This window comes from Ammodytes marinus (genome assembly GCF_949987685.1).
Source record: "Ammodytes marinus genome assembly, chromosome: 4".
NCBI lineage: Eukaryota > Metazoa > Chordata > Actinopteri > Uranoscopiformes > Ammodytidae > Ammodytes > Ammodytes marinus.
In genome coordinates this window covers 4694900-4715843 of record NC_137233.1, presented here as the reverse complement: position 1 = coordinate 4715843, position 20944 = coordinate 4694900, and the positions used below count along the sequence as shown (strand labels likewise).

General features: G+C 38.8%; 1 protein-coding gene across 1 annotated transcript; it reads right to left on the bottom strand.

The window, feature by feature from the left end:
- Positions 1 to 3786: 3786 nt before the first annotated feature.
- Positions 3787 to 18832, bottom strand: LOC307249882 (protein-glutamine gamma-glutamyltransferase E-like). Its single transcript, XM_080026769.1, has 16 exons — positions 18673 to 18832; positions 17248 to 17412; positions 16250 to 16504; positions 15975 to 16093; positions 13894 to 14022; positions 12890 to 13067; positions 12274 to 12415; positions 11783 to 11892; positions 11088 to 11203; positions 10547 to 10673; positions 9330 to 9523; positions 9013 to 9076; positions 8661 to 8771; positions 6738 to 6901; positions 6127 to 6260; positions 3787 to 5514 (listed from the first exon to the last, which is right to left on the bottom strand). The coding sequence occupies exons 1-16, from the start codon at positions 18710 to 18712 to the stop codon at positions 5340 to 5342; spliced, it is 2223 nt and encodes a 740-aa protein (XP_079882895.1). The 5' UTR covers positions 18713 to 18832; the 3' UTR covers positions 3787 to 5339.
- Positions 18833 to 20944: the final 2112 nt, after the last annotated feature.

Below are 20944 nucleotides of genomic sequence, written 5' to 3'. Positions count from 1 at the left end.
AAGTAAGTCTGGTTTTCTAATGTTTTTAAACTTCCGAGTGAGTGGCATAATAATTTCAATGATGATATGCAACGTGTGGTTTTAATTTATTCAGGCAGTATAGCTAACCACTAGCTAACAAGTTATAACCCATGGTCATAACGGCTAATGTTCGTTAGCTTACTTTTCTATGGGATGTACCGTTTTAGTAGGCATTTGGTCAGTTCTAAAGATGTTAGTAGGCTACTGTTTACCTTAAATAAGAAAGCTGCCCAATGAATTCTTCCCTTAACCGGTCAAAATAATACTGGCGCTAGTGGGGGACATTGAGTCTGCAGAATATACTGGAGTCATGAAGCTAAAATTATAATCACACACGCTGCCGGAGAGGGGCCTGCCCGTAATTCCAACGCCTCATTGTTCTGACGTCTCAATGGTCCGAAATATTTCCCATTTGATCGACTTGCCGCTATGCCAATGGTTCAATGTTACGAAAACGGAACGCATTGGTCCGAAGTGCCGTTCGTCCGATTTGTCAAAAAGAAGGCGCTTTATGCAGATGGTCATATATTTCGACTTTATACACAATTCCTACACAATTCCTGGAGTTTCTAACTCTCTCTCTGTCTCTCACACCCACACTAAGCACCTAAATACACCCTACTACGCGGAAAAAAAATATTCTGAAAGGATGTAAATACACAATTTCACCTGTGATATTAACATTGAAAATATATGATTTTATCTCTACAAAAAACAAATCTAGTCCTGGACTTAATCTGCATTTGTTAGTATTATAAATTGGGCTGTCAAACGATTACAATTTTTAATCAGATTAATCACAGGATTCTGTGGATTAATCACGATTAATTCTACCATTCGAAATAGGCCCAAAAAATTACCATTTTCTCTGTATATTGTTGTATGAATGGAAAGATAAAGGGCAGAAGGTGAATATACATTTAAATGTAGTTTTTTTATTCTTTGAAAATCCAAATGATGGTGTAAATACTGCAAATAAATTAAAATCAACTAAAACAGATGCTACCACACCATACTTCAATTTGGCTGTCTCTATTCCTATGTCTTTGAGAAAATATAGGATAGGCTATAGAATGGCATTTATTTGGTGAATCCATGGTTTTGCATCCCTGATTGCAGTTTGCGCACGTGTGTGTGTGTGTGTGTGTGTGTGTGTGCGTGTGTGTTTGCATGCGCGACCACATACTATGGGACTGTTCATTTGTAACAGAAAGCCGACGTTATGTTGATGTCACATATTAATCACACAGACCTCTGAAAACTGCAGACGTTTGTTTCCTCCCGTGAATGGAGCAGAATGTTTCTCCTGTTGCTTCCGAGTAGGCCTGTCGCAATATGCAATAAATAAATTAATCGCACGGTAAATTAAAATGAGCGATCATTTTTTGCCGGCCACAATAATTTACATTTGCAGCTTGTTTGTTTTCCTCGTGTCTCTCTCTATCAAAGAGACTTGATGACATGAGTTTTCTCTCCGGTGTGTCGGCGCTTTGTGTGTGAGAAAGAGAGAGAGAGACAGAGGAGAGAGAGAAGGGAGAGTCCGCGAGTGATTAATCACACATGTTGTCGACTTTGCCGCTATATTTGCCGACTTTCCGCCATAGCGATAAGGCTGTTAAAGACCAGCGACAAATCTAGCAACTTTTTCTTAACCGCGCTCACGTGAGCAGAGTTGTAACAGCTGGCGTATCCTCCTCACTGCTGAAAGGCAGCCCTCACTCAATCGGGCAGCCCAAAGCCCTGGTATTGATCTTTGAAAGGGTGTACTTGCATTATTATGCCAGTATCATTATATTAGTTGAAAATGGTCTCAAAACGGCAATATTATCGCCTATCGCAATCACTTTTGGGGCAATTAATCGCCCAGCAAAATTAGTTATCGTGACAGGCCTACATTCTGCACATGCATTAATTGCGTTAAAAAATGAACGCGTTAATTCCAGAAATGTATCTCCCTGCGGTAACACGTTAATTTTGACAGCCCTAATGATAAGACATTGTGCATTGCTTCCTTAGCAAGATATAGACTATGTACGTAATCCCAGCCAATGTTTTTATGTAAACCCACACACAACAAGCAATGATCTTGTTGTGTTTACTCTCTTTGAACTGTGAAGTGGGAGGATTCAAATCTTCTGTCATCTGCGGTCATTTCGTCAGTTGGCTGAATGTGGACTGAAGTTTAAGGTAAGAATTAAGTTCTCAGAGCAATGTTAATATGTATTTCATATGTATTTCTAGTGTTGTATTGACTGGTTTATTTTTCAAAAATCGGATAAATAAAAAATATGAGGTTAAAAAGTCCAATATTGCTTGCATTTTAAGCCAGTTAAGCCTTTCCTGCTATTAGATGCTATTTTTGTAGCCTTCAGCTTTATTTTAGCCTGCCTTGTTATCTGAATGGAGTTAGTTTAGCTTGCCGTTTTATCTTAGTGGCTAAAATTTAGCCCGTGGCTCATTATTTTTCCTGCCTCGCTAGGTTAGCACCGTTAGCTTAGCTGCGCTTGACACACATTTTATGAATTCAGTCCGCATTTCTGCTTGAATTGGCTCATCGGTTTTTGGATTGCTTATGCGTTTACAATACACCAGACCAGGATTGCGGTTTAAACCCACGTACACACTATGGATGGTATCTTAGACAATTCTGCATTCAAACGCACACTTTTTTTTGCGACTTATCGACTTATGACAGTCTTATCCGACTAATGACAGTTTAGTCGACTGTTCGAGGTCAGCCCTAATCTAGTGTGTGTCTGTGTTGAAGTCATATAGTACAAATACAGGCTGGTCTGATGTTTTATGAATCACTTGGTTGTAACTCTCAGTGAAGCATTTTGCAAGTGAAAAATGAGACCAAGAAACTTAATGAAGCAACAGTAACGATGGGTTCTATTTTCTTTGGTGTATTTCAGTTTTCTGAGGCGCTCACCTCATTCGTCCTCAACATTTATGTCGCCTACAAAGCCAGGGATGAATGACTCCAGAAGCAGGCAGGCATAGCCATTGATGCACAGGTAACTAGATTTTCTTCATAAGAACTACATAATTTTTCTATCGTGAGAAATACATTTTGCAAGTGAAGTCAACTTAATTTTACTAAGTAGACTTTACTTGCTAAATGTATTCCTTGCATTCAAAAATGGATGTAGTTCATACAAATAGTATTTTTGCATTCTCTACATAATAATTTTATGCAAAAAGTTGCCTTGATTTTTTTGCAAGTAGATCGAGCAGGATATTTTTTATCGTAGGCCTTCATCTCACGTTCACAATGCATATTTATGAGAAAAGTGAAAACACTCATTTTGTCACTGTGTTTCAGCACCATGGACAGAGAGCAGAGGTCAATAGGCACACACACACACACGAAAACACACACACAATAGGCTATGTAGACTGTATAAGGTATCATTTGTCTCGTTATCCGTTTTGCTGGGTTGGTCTCGGGGTATCGTGACTCCAGTTAGGCTACTTTTTTTTTTTTTAATTGGTTTTTGTTTCTTGATTTTTCCTAAATGGGTATTATTTACCAAAACGGTTACACGTGTACACGTGCACACCCCTAGTCAAAAGTGTTGAACCTTCGACTGTCTTGACAAAACTCCTTAAACCATGCATCAACTCCTTCTCAAAAAACAAAAACCTCCATCAGCTGCTGCCTCTGCAGAGGGCACCGTCTTGTCATTCATTCATAGCAGCGGTGATGTTTGGAAAAAACGTGTTCTTTTGTACAGAGTTGTAGAAGGAAAAACAAGTACAAGATTTCTTTCAAAGCTTAAAGGTTTATTATTATGGCTTGTTATACAGTATGTAACACATACAAGACATCTTATTTGTTAGTTGGAGGTAGGCCGTGGATGTTAGGCTTGACCTCCCCTGTGTAGTGCCCCAGGCTGGTCCCAGCCTCTTAGCGCATTCCATCCAATGGCAGAAGATACATTAAATGAGGGGAGGAAACTACACTAGGTGCAGGTGTAACTTGAGAAGGGCCGTTGCTAAGTAGTTGCTATGGGTGCAGGCAGAGTTCTCAAAAGTTGTCTGACCTTGTAAACCAAGTGATGAGCCGATTATTTACTGAGACTGTCTATACTCCCTGTATGCATGGTGTTCATAGTGTGCACTTAGTATGGAGAGACTAGATGGCTCACAGCTCAATAATGTGAAGTTAATGTTAACATACTTAAGTGTGCTAAATAAAGTATAAGTGTAAAAAGCATAAGAGTATAACATTGAAACTGTTTCACAGTGATCAGCAAACGAGAGACTGTGTAGTAAGTCCCGTCAGTTAAACAAAGTGATGCAGTTTTTTAAAGCCATGGTTAAATCTGCAGGATAAGAGCTTAAAAAAGAAAAGGAAAAAAAGAAATCGCAAACGGTTTAAATGTGATGTGTTCAGGTCGGCTCAGTAAAATGATAGTTAGGCAAAGGTCCATAAAAGGTTATCATGGTGTGTTCTAATGTAACATCAAGAAAAAACGAATTTTGAGTTTTTGTTGAAATACTTGTTTTTCCAGCAATACAAAATTGGTAGTTAATATAGAATTTAATGTCCTATCTTGAGCTCTGATCATCTTGTAAGCAATTAAAGCGATAATAGCCTCCACCAGATCTCTTAACAAAATAACAAAATAGTATCAATAAAGATTTGTATTGTGGAGTCTCTATAATGGTATCAATAAAAATAAGGATCCCCCTCCCTACATACAATATAACTGGGCAATAGCTTTAACAGGCTAACACGGTGGACTGAAATAATTTTATGGCACACGATAACTTATTGGCATAATCTGACCGTAAAAGAAGAAGTTAAATTTTGTTAACACGTTTGTGTGTGTAAGTACATTCAGCTTGAGTCTGAGCTAAAATTAGTTTTCTGAGCCCCCCAAAACCAGGCCAGATGCCCATTATAAAGAGGCCATTTCACAATACTGCAGCAGGACCAAGCGCTTGGCTGTTTGCGATGTCATTATGTGGGCTTATATGAATTGTTGTTGGTTTTATGTGTTCAGGATGTGACTACACAACAACAAACTATTCCATTGGCCATGAATTTGATTTCACAAATATCGAAAAAATAATTTCTTCAAAAACTGAAAATTATAAGTGTAGTGGAATGGTAGGGAGCGTTACCATAGTAGTACACTACTTGCCAAATGAAGGTGATTTGTAAAAATGAAAAACAAAAAATGTATAGCCTTAAAACTGAGCGCACTGAGTACTTTTATAAGAAGAAAAGGGTAGGGTTGATGTTAGCAGATGTAGCTTGAGATACAGCAGTAATTACTTAGAATTCCTCATGGGGGCAACATAACCTACTAGTAGCAATATGTTGGCTCGAAATACATTGGCAGCACATTGACAGGGCAGCTGCAGGTAATGTCCCTGAAGAGTGAGCAGTCGAAATCGGCCATCAGCGTCTTCAATCCGGCTCTGTGCGGGACAATCGGGAACTTGATAATAGTTCTGCCGTTTGGCTTCAGATCTGAGATCCTGTGGGGAACACAATATTAAAAATAAACATTTCTTAATGGAATAGTCATGTTGTGCTATCAAGATAATGGCAGGGCAATACTGCTTTTAAATTACTTACATTTTGACATTTTTGGTTGCTTATCAGACCAAGTAAACTTATTATTATTAATTAAAAAAAAAATTAATGAAGAAAAGTCTTGTTATGTGACGCATTTAAAAGAAGAATGGATTTGAATCCCAACCATGGCAACTGCAAGTAATAGGGGTTGAATTGAGACATTAGATACACAAATAGAAAGGTTTTGAATAGCTCTTTTTATTCCACTTTTTTTTTTTTCATTTTGACGCTGGTGATTTTCCTTTGCCGTTGGATAAAACCTCTTTTTGGGGGCCACAGAAGTATAATTATTATTATTAATTATTTTTTTTACTATTTTTTTCAGTTGTTGAAGACATAGCCACAAACGAGCATACATTTAGAGTGCATAGAAAAGAGGAAGAAAAAAAGAATACTAACAAGAATTAAAAATAAGAAAAATAATGAATAATTTAAGGGGGGAAAAAAGCTTAACATTTCTTTTACACATTTTATTAATAATCAGCTACAGACTGATACAAACACACACTCACTGATATTCAATGGGCTCCCTCCACAGTCCGCTGCCCGAGAGTGTCAGTGTGCACTTCTGTAGTGTCTCTTGGACCGGGTTCACGAAAACCAGTTGTCCCATTGTCTCCTGGTTAACTCTGGCATTACCAGACACCTGCAACACACACATTGGAAGATTTAAAATTAAAAGAAAAAGATTGCTTTAATCGGGACTTTTCCCTATTTTTATTTGTTTTTCTCTATTCTCTTAATGCACGGTGAGTGTGCTGTACGTTTGTTTTTTAAAGGTAGAGTCAGTGATTCTAGAGAACGCTTGTTGAGAATATCACTTTTTAAGTCAATCAGTAAATATCTCCTCGCAATCTGCCCCCTGTCGGCACTGCCTGTGCTGAATGAAAATATGGTGTTCATACACATCCTAGGCTCTGTAAACAGTTATGTAAACAAGTAGCCTACCGTAGCTAGCAACAAGTAATTTAATTAAATTCAATGCAGTATTGCTACTTTTTTGTACATTTTAAGTTTAGGTTTTTCCACAGTTTGACTATGAGAGGAGACACTGGCAGATAGACAGACAGACAGACAGACAGACAGACAGACAGACAGACAGACAGACAGATTTTCCACTGACCGAGACAGAGATGGGTGGGTCTCGCAGCACAACGTCATGCTCAGCCAGGTATGTTCCATTTGGAATGCAGTTATCCATGACGACAGCAGAGACCTTCATGTTGTCGCTATGCAACATCGCTTTACTGTACGCCGAGAACGGGACCACGATGGAGACAGACACATCTAGAGAGAAGGGGACAGGCATTAGATAGATAAACAGACGGACCAAGATGTGGACGATATACTATTCACACTATACTACTATGTTACTCTGAATACTCTGAGGCAGGGCTGTACAGTGCGACAGTTTTGATCGCATTTGCTACTGAAATTGATCACGTGCGATGATGAATACAAGTCCACTAGCACTAGTGCTAATGAGCAGATGCACAACACTGCTTAGAGAGCTCTACAATAGCTATCTCCAAATGCGGGTAAATGTAGTCTTAGGCAAGTAAGTTATTGAGTCCACCCTCCACATTACCACAGTTAAGTTAGCGCGTGTGCAAACAGAACATTTCCTGTGCGCCTTCACATTAAAAGCCTGTTACTAGCCAAACGCGAGTTGACTTTTATTCTGAAGCCGGTAAGAACAGGAAGTTAGCGCTTCACAGCCTTGCAGTGCTTTAGCTACAAAGGCAATTCCTTCAGCTGCAGAGAGTTTGAAATAAGCCACTGAAGAACTACTCTCAACACATTCACAACAACCAATTTAATTTATCCTACATTTTACCAATATGTATACTTATTTATAGGTTATGTTTAATGTTTTAAAGTTTGGTTTTAATTAACAGAAGGACATTTTCAATTTGTTTTATTATTATTAATATAATAATTATATATACAAAAAAATATATAGATACAGATATTATTTTTATATTCTTATGGGGAGAAATAATTCTGAATCAGCAAAAAATTGCAATTGGCAGGTTAGATTATTTTGTCTAAATTGCAATCAGTGCAACCCTATACATTTTTCTACAATTATTACTGCACACATTAGGATATAATATTAATTGAGAATCTCAAATGGGACCAAGATGACAGGTTCAAAGGTAAATAGAGCGAAATGCAAGGGTTAAGGTTATGCAAGTTTTCAAACATACTTTCTGTGCTACCAAATTTATTTTTGTGCTACTGATTTTTTTGGCTTGCTAGCACCAGTGCTACCACTTAAAAAACTAAGCGTACAGCCCTGCTCTGAGGTAACGATGAAATGTGAACATCCGATAGATAGACAGACAGACAGACAGACAGAGAGACAGACAGACAGACAGACAGACAGACAGACAGACAGACAGACAGACAGACAGACAGATAGATGGACAGACAGATAGATAGATAGATAGATAGATAGATAGATAGATAGATAGATAGATAGATAGATAGATAGATAGATGGATAGATAAATAGATAGACGCACGCTTTCGGGAGATTCTGACCCACAAATCAGTGCGCAGTGGAGGTTAAGTCAAAACGACGGAGCCTCAGTTTTCATTAACCAGTGATGCGAATATATGCAACAGGAAAGTTCAAGGTGTAATGTTATGATACAATAGTTTTCTCTTTTTAATAGCATTTCAAAGGTGCTACAAGGAACTTTTAGAATATTTCTGAAAACAGTCCAATTTTTACTCTGATGATCATACATGACATGTAACAGCAAACAAGACCTTCAACGCAAGGCAAGGCAAGTTTATTTATAAAGCACAATTCAGACACAGGGCCATTCAAAGTGCTTTACAAGGGCAAGATTAAAATACACAATACACTTCAGTGTAAAGAATGTTATTTTTATGTAGTTTTTAACAGCTGGCGTAGCAAAAACACTACCGATTTTGTCCTTAAGGGGGTGCTAGAATTTAGACAAACTGAAAGTTTCTTAGAGCACCTTTTAAACAGCAAAATCTCCACAGAAAAACCTCCCCATAAGAAGAGTCACCTTTCCCAAACGGCAGCATCTTCTCCAGCCTCTCGTACTGTATGTCCTGAAAGGGCCGACCGTTGTAGGTCATGGCCTGGACACCGATGCCGATGGACACGGGTCTGTTACCTATGGAACATTTTATTGGACATTATTATCTGTAAAAGCAAAACATTTTTGTAAAAGCATATAATACAATTCACAAGTGTGTGTATCAAGATTCACACGAATTTCAATATCCACAAACATGTATTTTTTTTTCGACTTGCAAATATTTATTTATTCTGAAATTACTAAAATAATCGTAATTACGCAATTACGGATCCATTTTCTACATGTGAAAGAGGGTTTTTGCATATTTGCGATTTACCTCTCATCTGGCTGTTCAGAACCAGCTTCAGCTTCACATCCTTACCGTTCCTCGGTTTAGACACCTGCAGCACAACACAATTTAGTTTGAGTTTTCTTAAAATATTTTCTATTTATTTATTTTTTTCCCCCTTTATTAGACATTTTGATAATAGATAGGTAGACAAGTAGATGGATGGATGGATGGATGGATGGATAGATAGATAGACAGACAGACAGACAGACAGACAGACAGACAGACACTTTATTTATCCAGAGGTATAGTAATACAAAATACAGTAGCAATGGTAACTTCTGCGACACTGTTACATACAGTACCTCTTTAAATCGTAGTTTCAGCTGAGGGTCGTCTGGTGTTGGTTCGTTCTCATTCTCATCTGTCTTCTTCCCTCCATTCCAAACTGTCTCATTCTCTTCTTCCTCTTCTTCCTCATCCGTGTCTCCACTGCCATCGGCTTCGGAGTAATCGCTGGCCAGGGCGTATTCAAACACAGACCTCTCCTTCTTTGTTCCTGTAATATTAGTAAACGGAAGAAAACATATTATGATCATTTCCTTTGGCATTTTATATGATTTATTGACAGTGTGGAGAGACAGAGTTGAAACGGGGCATTACATGCAGAGAATGACCCGGGCCGGATTCTAACCTGTGGTCTGCTGTGAAGAGGACTGAGACTCTAAAGCTCGAGCGCTCCCTTGTAATATTAGTACATTGAAAGCCTCTGTTAACCTGGTGTAAAAAAGTAAACATCGATATATGATACCAAAGTTGGGTGTCTCAATCACAAATATAATTGAAAATAAATGTTCATAAATATTATAAAACAAAGTCCACTAAGATAGCTTTTTTACTGTTTAGGTAGAGAACTGCTGTGATTGGTTCAAAATACTTATTGGGTCATGAGATCCAGAGCTTAGTAGCCTAGTCCTACCAGACCATCGTACATCATTTCATTTTTACAGAAGGTCTGGAATCGCTCAATTGACAAACGTAAACTCACTTGAAGGCGGATGTCTGTTGAAGTTTAAAACTATTGGCCCGGTGCTAATCTGGATCTACCAACCAATTGCATAATGTTTTGGTCGAGACGTACAGTATGTCATGCGCCGGCTTCTGAGCCACTTCCTCTTTTCGCAGATTGCACCGTCAACAATCTGGCTGCGGAAAACCCGCAAATATACCGCAGGCCCATGACTGACTAATGAAGGGAAATTAAAATTGAGCGGAAGTACGTAGGCGGGCGGTGCCAGACTAAGAGCATAGCCCGCCTCATCTAAACCGATTTTCTGTAAAGTTTATCAAACTTAAATGACAATATCTTTAATTTGGTTTGACAAATGAGGCTAACTCTTTTCAGCTGCTCACTATCATGCAACTACCCCCTACTCACTTACGAAATTAGAAGGATTTTGTGTATATAGGTATAAAGAGGCTTTAAATAAAAATGTTATCGGAGATGCTATTATAGGCATGGCAAGTAGTTTATTATACAGGATACTCATCTCAGTGTGTGTGTGTATGACTGTGACCTCACCCTCTCTGTATTTGTAGGTGTTTGTGATGTCAAACCTCCTCCCAGAGCCGACCGCCTTTGTGGAAATGTATTTACCGACTCTCTTCGTATCCGATGAGATCTTATTTTGTGAACCGTCTTTGTTTACCTGACAGGACACACACACACACAATGGTTATGGGGACTGTCATTGATATGTTTTTCTTCTAACGTACATTTTTTGATTAGTTGATTAAGCCTCACAAAACTCTCTCTGTATTTCTCAGTATGGCAGCATTTACAAACCCCCCCCCCCCTCCCTCCCCCAGACTGGTACAGGAGCTCAGAAATATCCCAAGAAGAGCCCAAGAAATGTTTCAGTTGTTGATTCTACTGCTAAGAAAAAAACCTGGACGTACAGCAGAAGGTATTAATCACCAAGAGGTGCAATTCCCCTCTATACCCCATTTCACTTCTGTCTCTAGACTGTCTAATAATGCATTAAAATGCCGAAAAAAAATCATTTCTAACATGTCCCTAAATGTCATGTTGATGAGATTGTGTTCAGCCTCTGTTCACTCACTATCCAGACGACATTGTCAGCATTGACCTCGGCGAACACAAACGGGTTGTCATACTTCAGGCCAACGTTTCCCTTCAGAATGGCTTTGACGGAGGCTGGTCCGAGGCAATACACACCTACGGGAGGAGAGGCAATAAAAATCATGGAATGGACTTTGGTTTTTTTTGGGATATTATAGTTCTAATTCTGATAATTTTTTTTAACTGTCACTGATTTATAAAAGTTACTCTCATTTGCCATTCAGTAGTTATATTTAGTTCTAAATTAAAGGTGCAGTGTGTAGAATTAATTGGCAGTTTTATAGGATATCAAAGTGGGGAAGGACATGCGTCACAGTTAAAGGTGCAGTCAGCGATTCTTGAGAATGCATGTTGTCAAAATCACTTTTTTGTCAAAATCAGTGAATACCTCCTTACGATCCACTACCCTTCTCTACTGTTTGTGTGCTGAAAACAAACAGTGTTAATACACCACCTATGCTCTCTAAACTGGTATGTAAACAAAAGGTATGTTAACAAGGCGATGGGGCACCATAGCTAGCAACATGCCAGTTTACAGAGCCTGGGCTGTGTATTAACACCAATTTTAATCAGAGCACACAGTACGGTAGCGGATCGTGAACAAAATTTGACAACTGTCTCCAGAATCCCTACTGCACCTTTAAAATGTATGTAGATAAACCAGATAGTCTGTACCGTTGCTCTGCTCCTGAGGTGTGGGATCCAGAACTTGCCAACCGTCATAACTGCCGTCCGCTGCCAGGTCTGGACGCTTCATCCACGCCTCCACCCAGACGTGGAAGTTCCTGAACACAACAAGAAAGTCAGTAACATTTATTTACTGCATTTATAAAGTACTTATCGAGACACTTGCGCTAGTAATGCTAAATTTGTTAGCGCATCAATGGCATTTCCCATGTATATCAGCATTCAGCTGTGTACAGCTATCAGTTTTGCTTTTAATGAACCAAGTTAGCACCGCAGACTTAGCGCCGGTTAGCACCAGAATAAAAGCCCCCAGAGTAGAGAAGGCCCCTCTATGCGTGCAGCGGCGAAAATGTCCCGATTTGATCACACGGCGCGGCGGAGTGTGTGTTCGCACCTTAAGAAATGTTTCAGTTGTTGATTCCACTGCTAAGAGAAAACCTGGACGTACAGCAGCTGCTCTCAAAGTTAAAGTGTCTCACCAAACACTGTCCGGTGATTGTTTCTCTCGGACTCCGTAGTTGGTGCGGCAGCGGTACTCATCGATGATCAGATTCTTGTTGGTGTCGTGGGCTGACTGGAAGTTTGTGACGGTGCGACACGGGATGCCCAGTAGACGTAACACTGAAACCAACAGAAATCAAAGAATTACATTTTTATATAGTTCTTCTTAATGCCTTTGTCATGGGTACGCTCACCCAGAAACAACAGCTGGCGTAGTAAAAAAAAACATTACTGCTTTTGTCCAAAGGAGGGTGCTATAATCAACACAACACAAAGGGCGGCAGTGGTGATGTGGGTAGGGAGTTCGCCTCTGGTGTGCAGGGTCGGAGGTTCGATCCCCCGTCTCCCCGCCACATGTCGAAGTGTCCCTGGGCAAGACATTGAACCCCTAATTGCTCCCGATAGTTAGCTTGCACCCTGCTGCTATCGGTGTATGAATGTGTGTGTGATTGGGTGAATGTGTACAAAACAATGTAAAGCGCTTTGAGTCTCTGAAAAACGGAGATACAGCGCTATATAAGACCATTTACCAACACAATTGGAAAGTTCTTTGGAGTACATTTATAAGTGTGGCAGAGTGAGATGTTACTGTACCTGAGCACATCACTGCAGCAAACACCCAGCACTGCCCGTACTTCACCGGATGACAGCCACTTTGGAGCCATTTAGTAAGGATCGCATGACTTCCATTCCAGCGAGTGGGGTTCACCCCATCGTTGTAGCGACCTTTCCATTCACCCGTTATCACACCTCGGTCATCAGAACAGTTTATCTGGGGAAGGGACAAAAGAGAGAGAGGAATTCTCAAAGGTTCAGTAAGTGATATGGTTCTTTTGGCTAACTTCCTGTCAGTGACTGCAGTAAGCAGTCCCCTCCCTCGTCAGATCGTGCCGCGATGGAGAGCAGCTAGTCATCGTTCACGGCCACAGCGACCCGCCTCTTTATAGCGCTCTGTCTCCTGATTGGATAAAAACTAGTCGGATACTCAAAATTTTAACTGGATATTACTGCATAGCTAAATGACTGGGAGACCTGTGTTATGAACTGTGCATACTGTTTAAGTGATTTATGTACAGAGAGATTCAAATGCAGTGAACAAAAAAATTAATCTAAAAAAAAAAATGTGCCCTAATACTCTACCGTACATGTCTCTCTGTGTACAGAAGGTCATATCTGTCATCAATAACCGTCTACATTCACACCCTTCTGTGCCAGTAGAGGAGACTCCTTCAAATCTATCTATCTATCTATCTATCTATCTATCTATCTATCTATCTATCTATCTATCTATCTATCTATCTATCTATCTATCTATCTATCTATCTATCTATCTATCTATCTATCTATCTATCTATCTATCTATCTATCTATGTTTCCCTTTACTCTTGGCACAAAAAACATTTATTTTACAGTCATTGGCACCAGCCCATTGATAGTGCATTGTATTGTCGCTGGATTTTGGTTCACCACAGTCCAAAATGGTCTGTCAAAATGTATTGTTTTATTGTGAGGCGTAAAAACACATGTAGCATGTCTCTCTGTCTCGCTCTCTCTCTCTGTCTCTCTCTCTCTCTGTATAAATAGAGTGAGTGTGTTACCATGGCGCTGACCACTCTGCTGACGTAGACCACGTTACAGCGAGCGGAGTCGTCATCAGCCGGGTCGGCCAAGTGTTTCAGGTTCAGGTCCAGAAGCTTCAGGCAGATCTTCGTCATGTTTTCCTCAAACTGATGGAAAGATGATTTTTTTATATATATTTGTGGCAATGGTATCTGCAAATGGTTCTACTGAAACATACAGCTCTGGAAAAGACTAAGAGAGTGGTCATTTTGCTATTCAGTGATTCTTGAGAAGTGGGACAAAACAGGGTGCAGCTTTGAAAAAATATAAATCCTATGTTTCGGCAAATTAAATTACATGTATGTATCGAACATATACTAAGCTACTGAGCTAAGCTTTGACACAACCTTCCAGCTTTTGTTTTTATTACCGTCATTGGCCTATCGCTACCGTCAGATGTCAACTCCGTCAGATTTCCTGTTTGACGGTGTGAACATATTTAACATTTCTTAAACATAACAAATGGAATTTATCTATTAGCCATTTGGTTTTTCTGTTGATGTTAGGTGCTAGTATGAACTACTTCAGGGAAATAAAATTATCAAAAAATTTCAAATAACTTCTTCAGAAATTGTAAGTCGGAGTTGACATATCATGGTTGTGACACAGGACTTTTAAGATGTAAAATATCTAAAACTACAACACTTATCAGAGCCTGTCTGACTCTAATGTACTCTGCAGAGGTAGAATCTGAAAAGAGGTCATTCAAAGTGACAGATGCCGCTCATTTCGCCTGATTTTATTACATTTTACATAGTCTGGCTGGACCGTTTCCGCCAGCGTCTATTAAGCGCTGGCGTCCGGCTGGCGTCGGCAAACAACGCTACGCCTCCATTGGCTGCTTCCCGGGGTTAGCCCCGCCGTAGATGATTGTGATTGGTTTAAAGAAATAAAAACAGGCCAGCCCAGTTTCCCCCCGAATAGATGGTTCTAAACGTAGTTTGGTCTGGCTTTGCGAGACTACATTTTACATAATGAAATATCTGACGGTGTTGACTTGCAGTAAAGTGGTCCCACCACTTAGAATCCTAGACAAACTGTTTTTGTTGATATGAGAGATTATGTAGTGTTGCTTTCAATGAGAAAAGCTCTTTTAAATCATTAAAACACATTTTAATAGGTTTAATTGCGTATGAAAAATTTAAACCTTCTCTGAGGATGCACTGTTTTGGACGTCGTAAGAAGATAACAAGTGTCATATATTTGACATAATAATAATAATAATAATAATAATAATAATAATAATAATAAAATTCAATTTAAGGGGATAATTGTGCTCCAGACATTCTATTCTTAATCCCTGATAACATCAACAATTTTAAATATGTTTAGTTTTAAACATATGGAAGACGGCCTTTTGTCCTCGTTCTCAAGAATCACTGTATTAATAGACATATGTTTGAGTAGAATGAACATGTTGGTTTATATTATGAACTACTGACAACATTTCTAACACATTTACAAATAAAAAAGTTGTCATTGAGAGCATTTCCATTAATGTAGAGATGAAGTTTTAAGACAAATCCAGCTGTATTATACAAGAAACATCATCAGAGGAAAAATTAGACTGTTTTAGAAATAATTAAAAGTTTCTCGTTGCACCTTTTAAATTGGTTAAAGTTTTGTTTTGATTTATTTATCTTAATCATAATGTGACTGTCCAGTATCTTGTCTTTGTCTTCTTCTTTATTTCAAACATGAAAGCAATAAAAACTAAGTTAAAATAGTAGTAGAATAGATCAATAAATAAAGACACACTTTCCACATGCTCGAAAGGGGGTAAGGAGGAAGTAAAAAAACGTCTCTAGTCCTACCCCTTAACAAAGTTAAAACTATAAATAACTGCCATGAAGATTTGAATTTAAAGCAACTGCTCACTACTGGATACTTCATGTTGAAGGTAGGTAAAAAAATATGTTTCCTGTGTACTTATTGTTTCCTGTGAATTTATTTTTACAAATTTAAGTACCTAATATAAAAGCTTCAACATGTGGAATGGCTGACTTGAATACATAAAAATGTGGGTTCTGAGTGTGTGTGCATGCGTGCGCGTGTGTACCTGTCCATAGTCCCACAGTTTACCGCGGATATGGTTTACACTTCCTGTGTAGACAATTCCTTGTTCGTTCATCACATACTCCTGCCTCTGGTTCTCATCACCCAGAAACACTGCGTCAGCTAGAGGGGTTCAGATTTTAACACCAATTACCTTAAAACACTGCAGCTTATATTAATATAGATAGATAGATAGATAGATAGATAGATAGATAGATAGATAGATAGATAGATAGATAGATAGATAGATAGATAGATAGATATAACAGACAAACCTACCAGGACACCAGGGGTTGAATAGCACAGTCAGAGTTGCCAGATGCCTGTCTTGGTCCCTCTGTCTCACCATCAGGTTCCACTTCCCTATGGGGGTCTCAGACGGGGGGAGGATGGCCAGATTTAGGATGCCATTGGCTGGGGAGGAGCTGCCGTTGAGCCCTACCCTCCACACCGCCTTGGCTGTGGGTGAACGATTGACACTCTCTGGCAAAGTGAAGACTGACAATGTCCCACGGTCTTCAGATGCATGTTTTCCTATAGAATGAATGAGAGTCTTTATTTCAAATGATTACATTTTTGTATAAACTAATAAGAAAAGGAACACTGTGAATTGAAAAAAATCATAAGCTAGTTTTGACATAATAGAGGGAGCTACACCTTCATTCAATGCTGTAATGGTATATTTCACTTACCATCTACAAATCCCTTTAAAAACAAGTCTAAACCAAGAAAACTTTAAGCTACTGTGCGTAACTTGTGTCGCCCCCAGGTGGAATTCTGAGTAATTACATCAACTCTGTCGGTGCATCTACATGACATAAGCCTTTGGTGATCCCGCATGGATCTTATACCTTCTGCTTCACGTCCAGGTTTTTATTTAGCAGTAGAATAAACTGTTTTTCCTTTGAACAATGTTTTAGGCTTTTGCCTGTGTGAAATACTTTGTTATTCTGTGGTCTTGAAAGGTGAATAAGGTTCCTAACCTACATACATTATTACTTAAATGTGCTCCGGAAACTTTAATTTTTTGTTAATTCTAGTAACCCCTTTGGACAAAAGTGGTAGTGTTTTTATTACGCCAGCTGTTGTTCCTGGGTGAGCGTCCCCATGAGGCATTAAGAAAAACTATATAAAAACAGCATTCTTAACACTGATGGTCTTGTTTGCTGTTACATGTAGTTTATGATCATCAGAGGAAAAATTAGACTGTTTCAGAAATATTTACAGTTCCTCGTAGCACCTTTTAAATTATAACAATGAATACACAAAAGACTAACCTGTACGTGCGGTGAAGATGAGTGGCTCTCCATTGAAAGGTTGATACAGTCTCAGTGTCACAGTGAAGGCCTGGCCGCGCCTCACAATCAGCTGGCGCTCTGAGATCTCACTGGTTCTGTGTTCTGTGTTGTTGATCTTTGGGTGGAAGTCCACGTCCTGAAAGACTGAAACACAAAGACACACAAAGGTGAACAGGTTAATGGAAATATATAATATATCTTAATAATAAATGGCAAGAGTTCATCAACCCTTGTTCTTAAATAGATTAATTTGAAGGCTATATGAACGTGTTGTCATAAAAAGGTGCCTGAACCAACTCAACTGGCTTATTTTCTAACACTAAGCCTCTCACCCTATATCTAAGGGAGACGCCAGCCACCCTCCTGAGAAAACCCATATGCTTGTACCAGCGATGGTTATTTCAGTCATGACCCAGCCTTCATGACCATAGGTGAGAGTAGGGACCAAGATTGACTGGTAAAGAGCTTTGCCATCCAGCTTCCGGTGCAGTAAAGCCATTGAGGGATGAAAGTCATGGACTGACGATGTCAAAAGCACTACATCATCCTCAAAAACTAGCAATTAAATCCCCAGACCACTGAACTGCAACCCCTCCTCCCCACAATGACTATGCCTCCATATCCTGTCCATTCATTCATATCACAAACAGCCCTAAGGCGGAGGCCAATTCTGGAAGATTTACTGACTTGGGACACTGTGTTACGTTTTAAGTAATTTATTAGCTAAAATCAATGCGAGTGACACAAAGTCTAACGGCACTGTCACTACACGATGTGAGCTCTTATGTCACACAGATGGGTCGTCTGATGTCGCATATATGTGTTCCTTAACAACATAGTAATTTAACTCAGCTTCTATCTAAAAAAACATGTACACTTTAACTTGCTGTTTATTCTGACTTCAATTATGACTTTGCTTGTGCCCAATATACAATAATTGAATTACTTAATCATCAACATTCACATTTCTCACTCACTACAGATTCAATTGTTCTTGACACCCCATGCACTTAAAAAAAAATTTCTCAATGTATTTCTTGATATTTTGTCTTTTTTGTAACACACAAACACACCTGCACCATCACAACAAGGACGCAAACCAAAAACAAACAAAAAATAAATAGGTCATTTAAAAAAAAAAGTATATTTATTTGTTCACGAATGGCTCCCAGAACTCGACAAATTCTTCCTGCTTGTCCTTTGCAATGTCACCCCATGCACTTTTATTATTACGTATAATAATTGTTTTATATGTATATTATTTTATGTATTTCTGTTCTAGTTGTTAAAATAAAATACTTTAACACTTTAATTCTGACTTCATTATGACCTCACTTACACCAAATGTAATGTACAACAGTAAGACAAATTTCCTTTCTAAAAAAAATCCTCTAGTGTACTTACTCGATCTTTCCCAGCGCCGTGGCATCGATACGTAACACATCTTAGCAGAATGGTCTTCCTCGGAATATCAGTTGTAAAAACAGAGATGAGCTATCTTTGAGGAGGTTGGGTCCTGTATTTATTCTAAAAAAATGTCCAAGCCAAACCCCACTTTAAAAAAAATGTAGATGTTGCAACCTGAATTCTTGACCATTTCTTGGGAATTTAATTAAATGGTTCTGTCCCAAGGCTATTATGATTTGCAGACACCATAACCTGTTTTAAACATAGAGTGTGTGTGTGTGTGTGTGTGTGTGTGTCATGGTCATGGACTGTGTCAGTTTGAGTTTATACATGTCAATGACTAATATCCACCCAGTATTATAATTGCATTTCACAATATACTGCTATGCTACTACTTAGAATACCCCGAGGTAATGATGTGGTAAAAATGTTAACATCCACTAGATGGATGGATGGATGGAAAACTATATACAAATAGCATTCATTACACTGATGGTCTCGTTTGCTTTTACATGTCATTTATGATCACCAGAGGAAAAATTTGAATGTTTCAGAAATATTCAAGTTCCTCGTAGCACCTTTAAATTCTCCAAGAGCCAAGATATTTTTTGAAAGCTACATTTTCTGTGAATTTCTGTGAAGAAATGTTATCTGATCCTTTAATTTTCTTTTCCCGAGTGCATTAGAACGCCAAGGACTTTTTTACTTTATACAATCAAATATTTATTTAATCCTAAAACAACGTGTGTATGTAAGTAAGTGTGAGTGAGTGAGTGAGTGAGTGAGTGAGTGAGTGAGTGAGTGAGTGAGTGTAAGTTTGTGTGAAAGTGTGAGTGTGTGTGTGTGTCTGAGTCCGCTTGTGCATGTAAGGGTGAGTGTGTGTGTGCGTTTGTGTGTGTGTGTGTGCGTGCAATAGTGGATTGCCAACACAGCCCGGGAAAGTGTGTGTGTAGGTGTGTGAGAGCGTGTGTGTAGGTGTGTAAGAGCGCTTGTGTGTGTGTGTGATTATGTGTGTATGAGTGAGTCAGCAAGAGAGTGAGAGTGACTGTATGTGTGTGCGTGTGTGTGCCATATGCATGCGTCCGTGACCTAAACTGACAAACAAGGAATTTTCTCTGTAACTATGACTCCTCTTTAATCCATCACCACGGTATTGCATTGCTAAAAAAAACTATTTATTTGACTGATATCACTTGAATGTTTCAGAAATATTTAAAAGTTCCTCGAGCACATTTCAATTCTCCCAAGGCCAAGATATTTTTTGAAAGCTAAATTTTCTGTGAATTTAAGTTATCCTGTCATATTTGTCTTGGTCTGTCACTGGCATTGTCAAATCTTAATGCGAGTGTTGTTAGATAGATGTTAGATGTGTACTATGAACCGTCCAGAGCCCTCAGGTTGTCTGAGACAGGTCTTCTTGCAATCCCCAGAGTTAGGACTAAACAAGGAGAAGCAGCTTTCAGTTTTTATGCTCCAAAGATCTGGAACAAACTCCCAGAAAACTTGAAGTCTGCTGGAACTCTCAGCTCTTTTAAATCAAATCTGAAGACGTATCTGTTTCCCTATTAACCTGTTATTTTAATTTTAATTACATGTTTTATTTCTATTTTTGTTTGATAAATACAGTGGGTTAGAGTCCCACCGAAATAGGCTAAAGTCCTGTTTCGTATTTTTCATTCGCTTTTCTTAGTTTAGTTTTTATGCACCAAAAATCCGGAACAAACTCCCAGAAAACTTGAGGTCTGCTGCAACTCTCAGTTCTTTTAAATTGAGTCTGAAAACTTTTTTGTTTCCATTTTAACCTGCAATTTTCATTTTATTTGCTTCTTTTATTTGCTTTTAAATGTTTTATAATGTGTTTTATGTATACTAATCTTGCCCCTGTAAAGCACTTTGAGTGGCCTTGTGTCTGAATTGTGCTATATATATAAACTTGCCTTGCCTAGCATTATGTTTATTCTATACCTGATGTATTTCAATCTTCAGCACTTTGAATGGCCATGTGTCTGAATTGTGCAATATAATTAAACTTGTCTTGCCTTGCCATACTATATACAGTTGGCCCATTGTTGTTGTTTTTCTTCACACCAGCAGCCACCTGTTTGTGCGTTGAGAAAGTCACTAGATTGGGCAACAAGAAGCAGGATCATTAGAATATGATTTATATCATTGCTAAGGAACAATGACATTGTTGTACATGTAGAGATGTGAGGGGGAGGACAGGGACCTTATGATTCACGACAAAGTGTTACACATAAAGTCAGAGCGG

Coding starts and splice junctions, on each gene's coding strand:
- LOC307249882 (XM_080026769.1), bottom strand. CDS start 18,712: ATGTGTTACGTATCGATGCCACGGCGCTGGGAAAGATCGA. Junction 13,068..13,893: donor GCAGAGTGGTCAGCGCCATG/GTAACACACTCA, acceptor TCCCTTCCCCAG/ATAAACTGTTCTGATGACCG. Junction 11,204..11,782: donor ACCTCAGGAGCAGAGCAACG/GTACAGACTATC, acceptor CTCCTCCCGTAG/GTGTGTATTGCCTCGGACCA.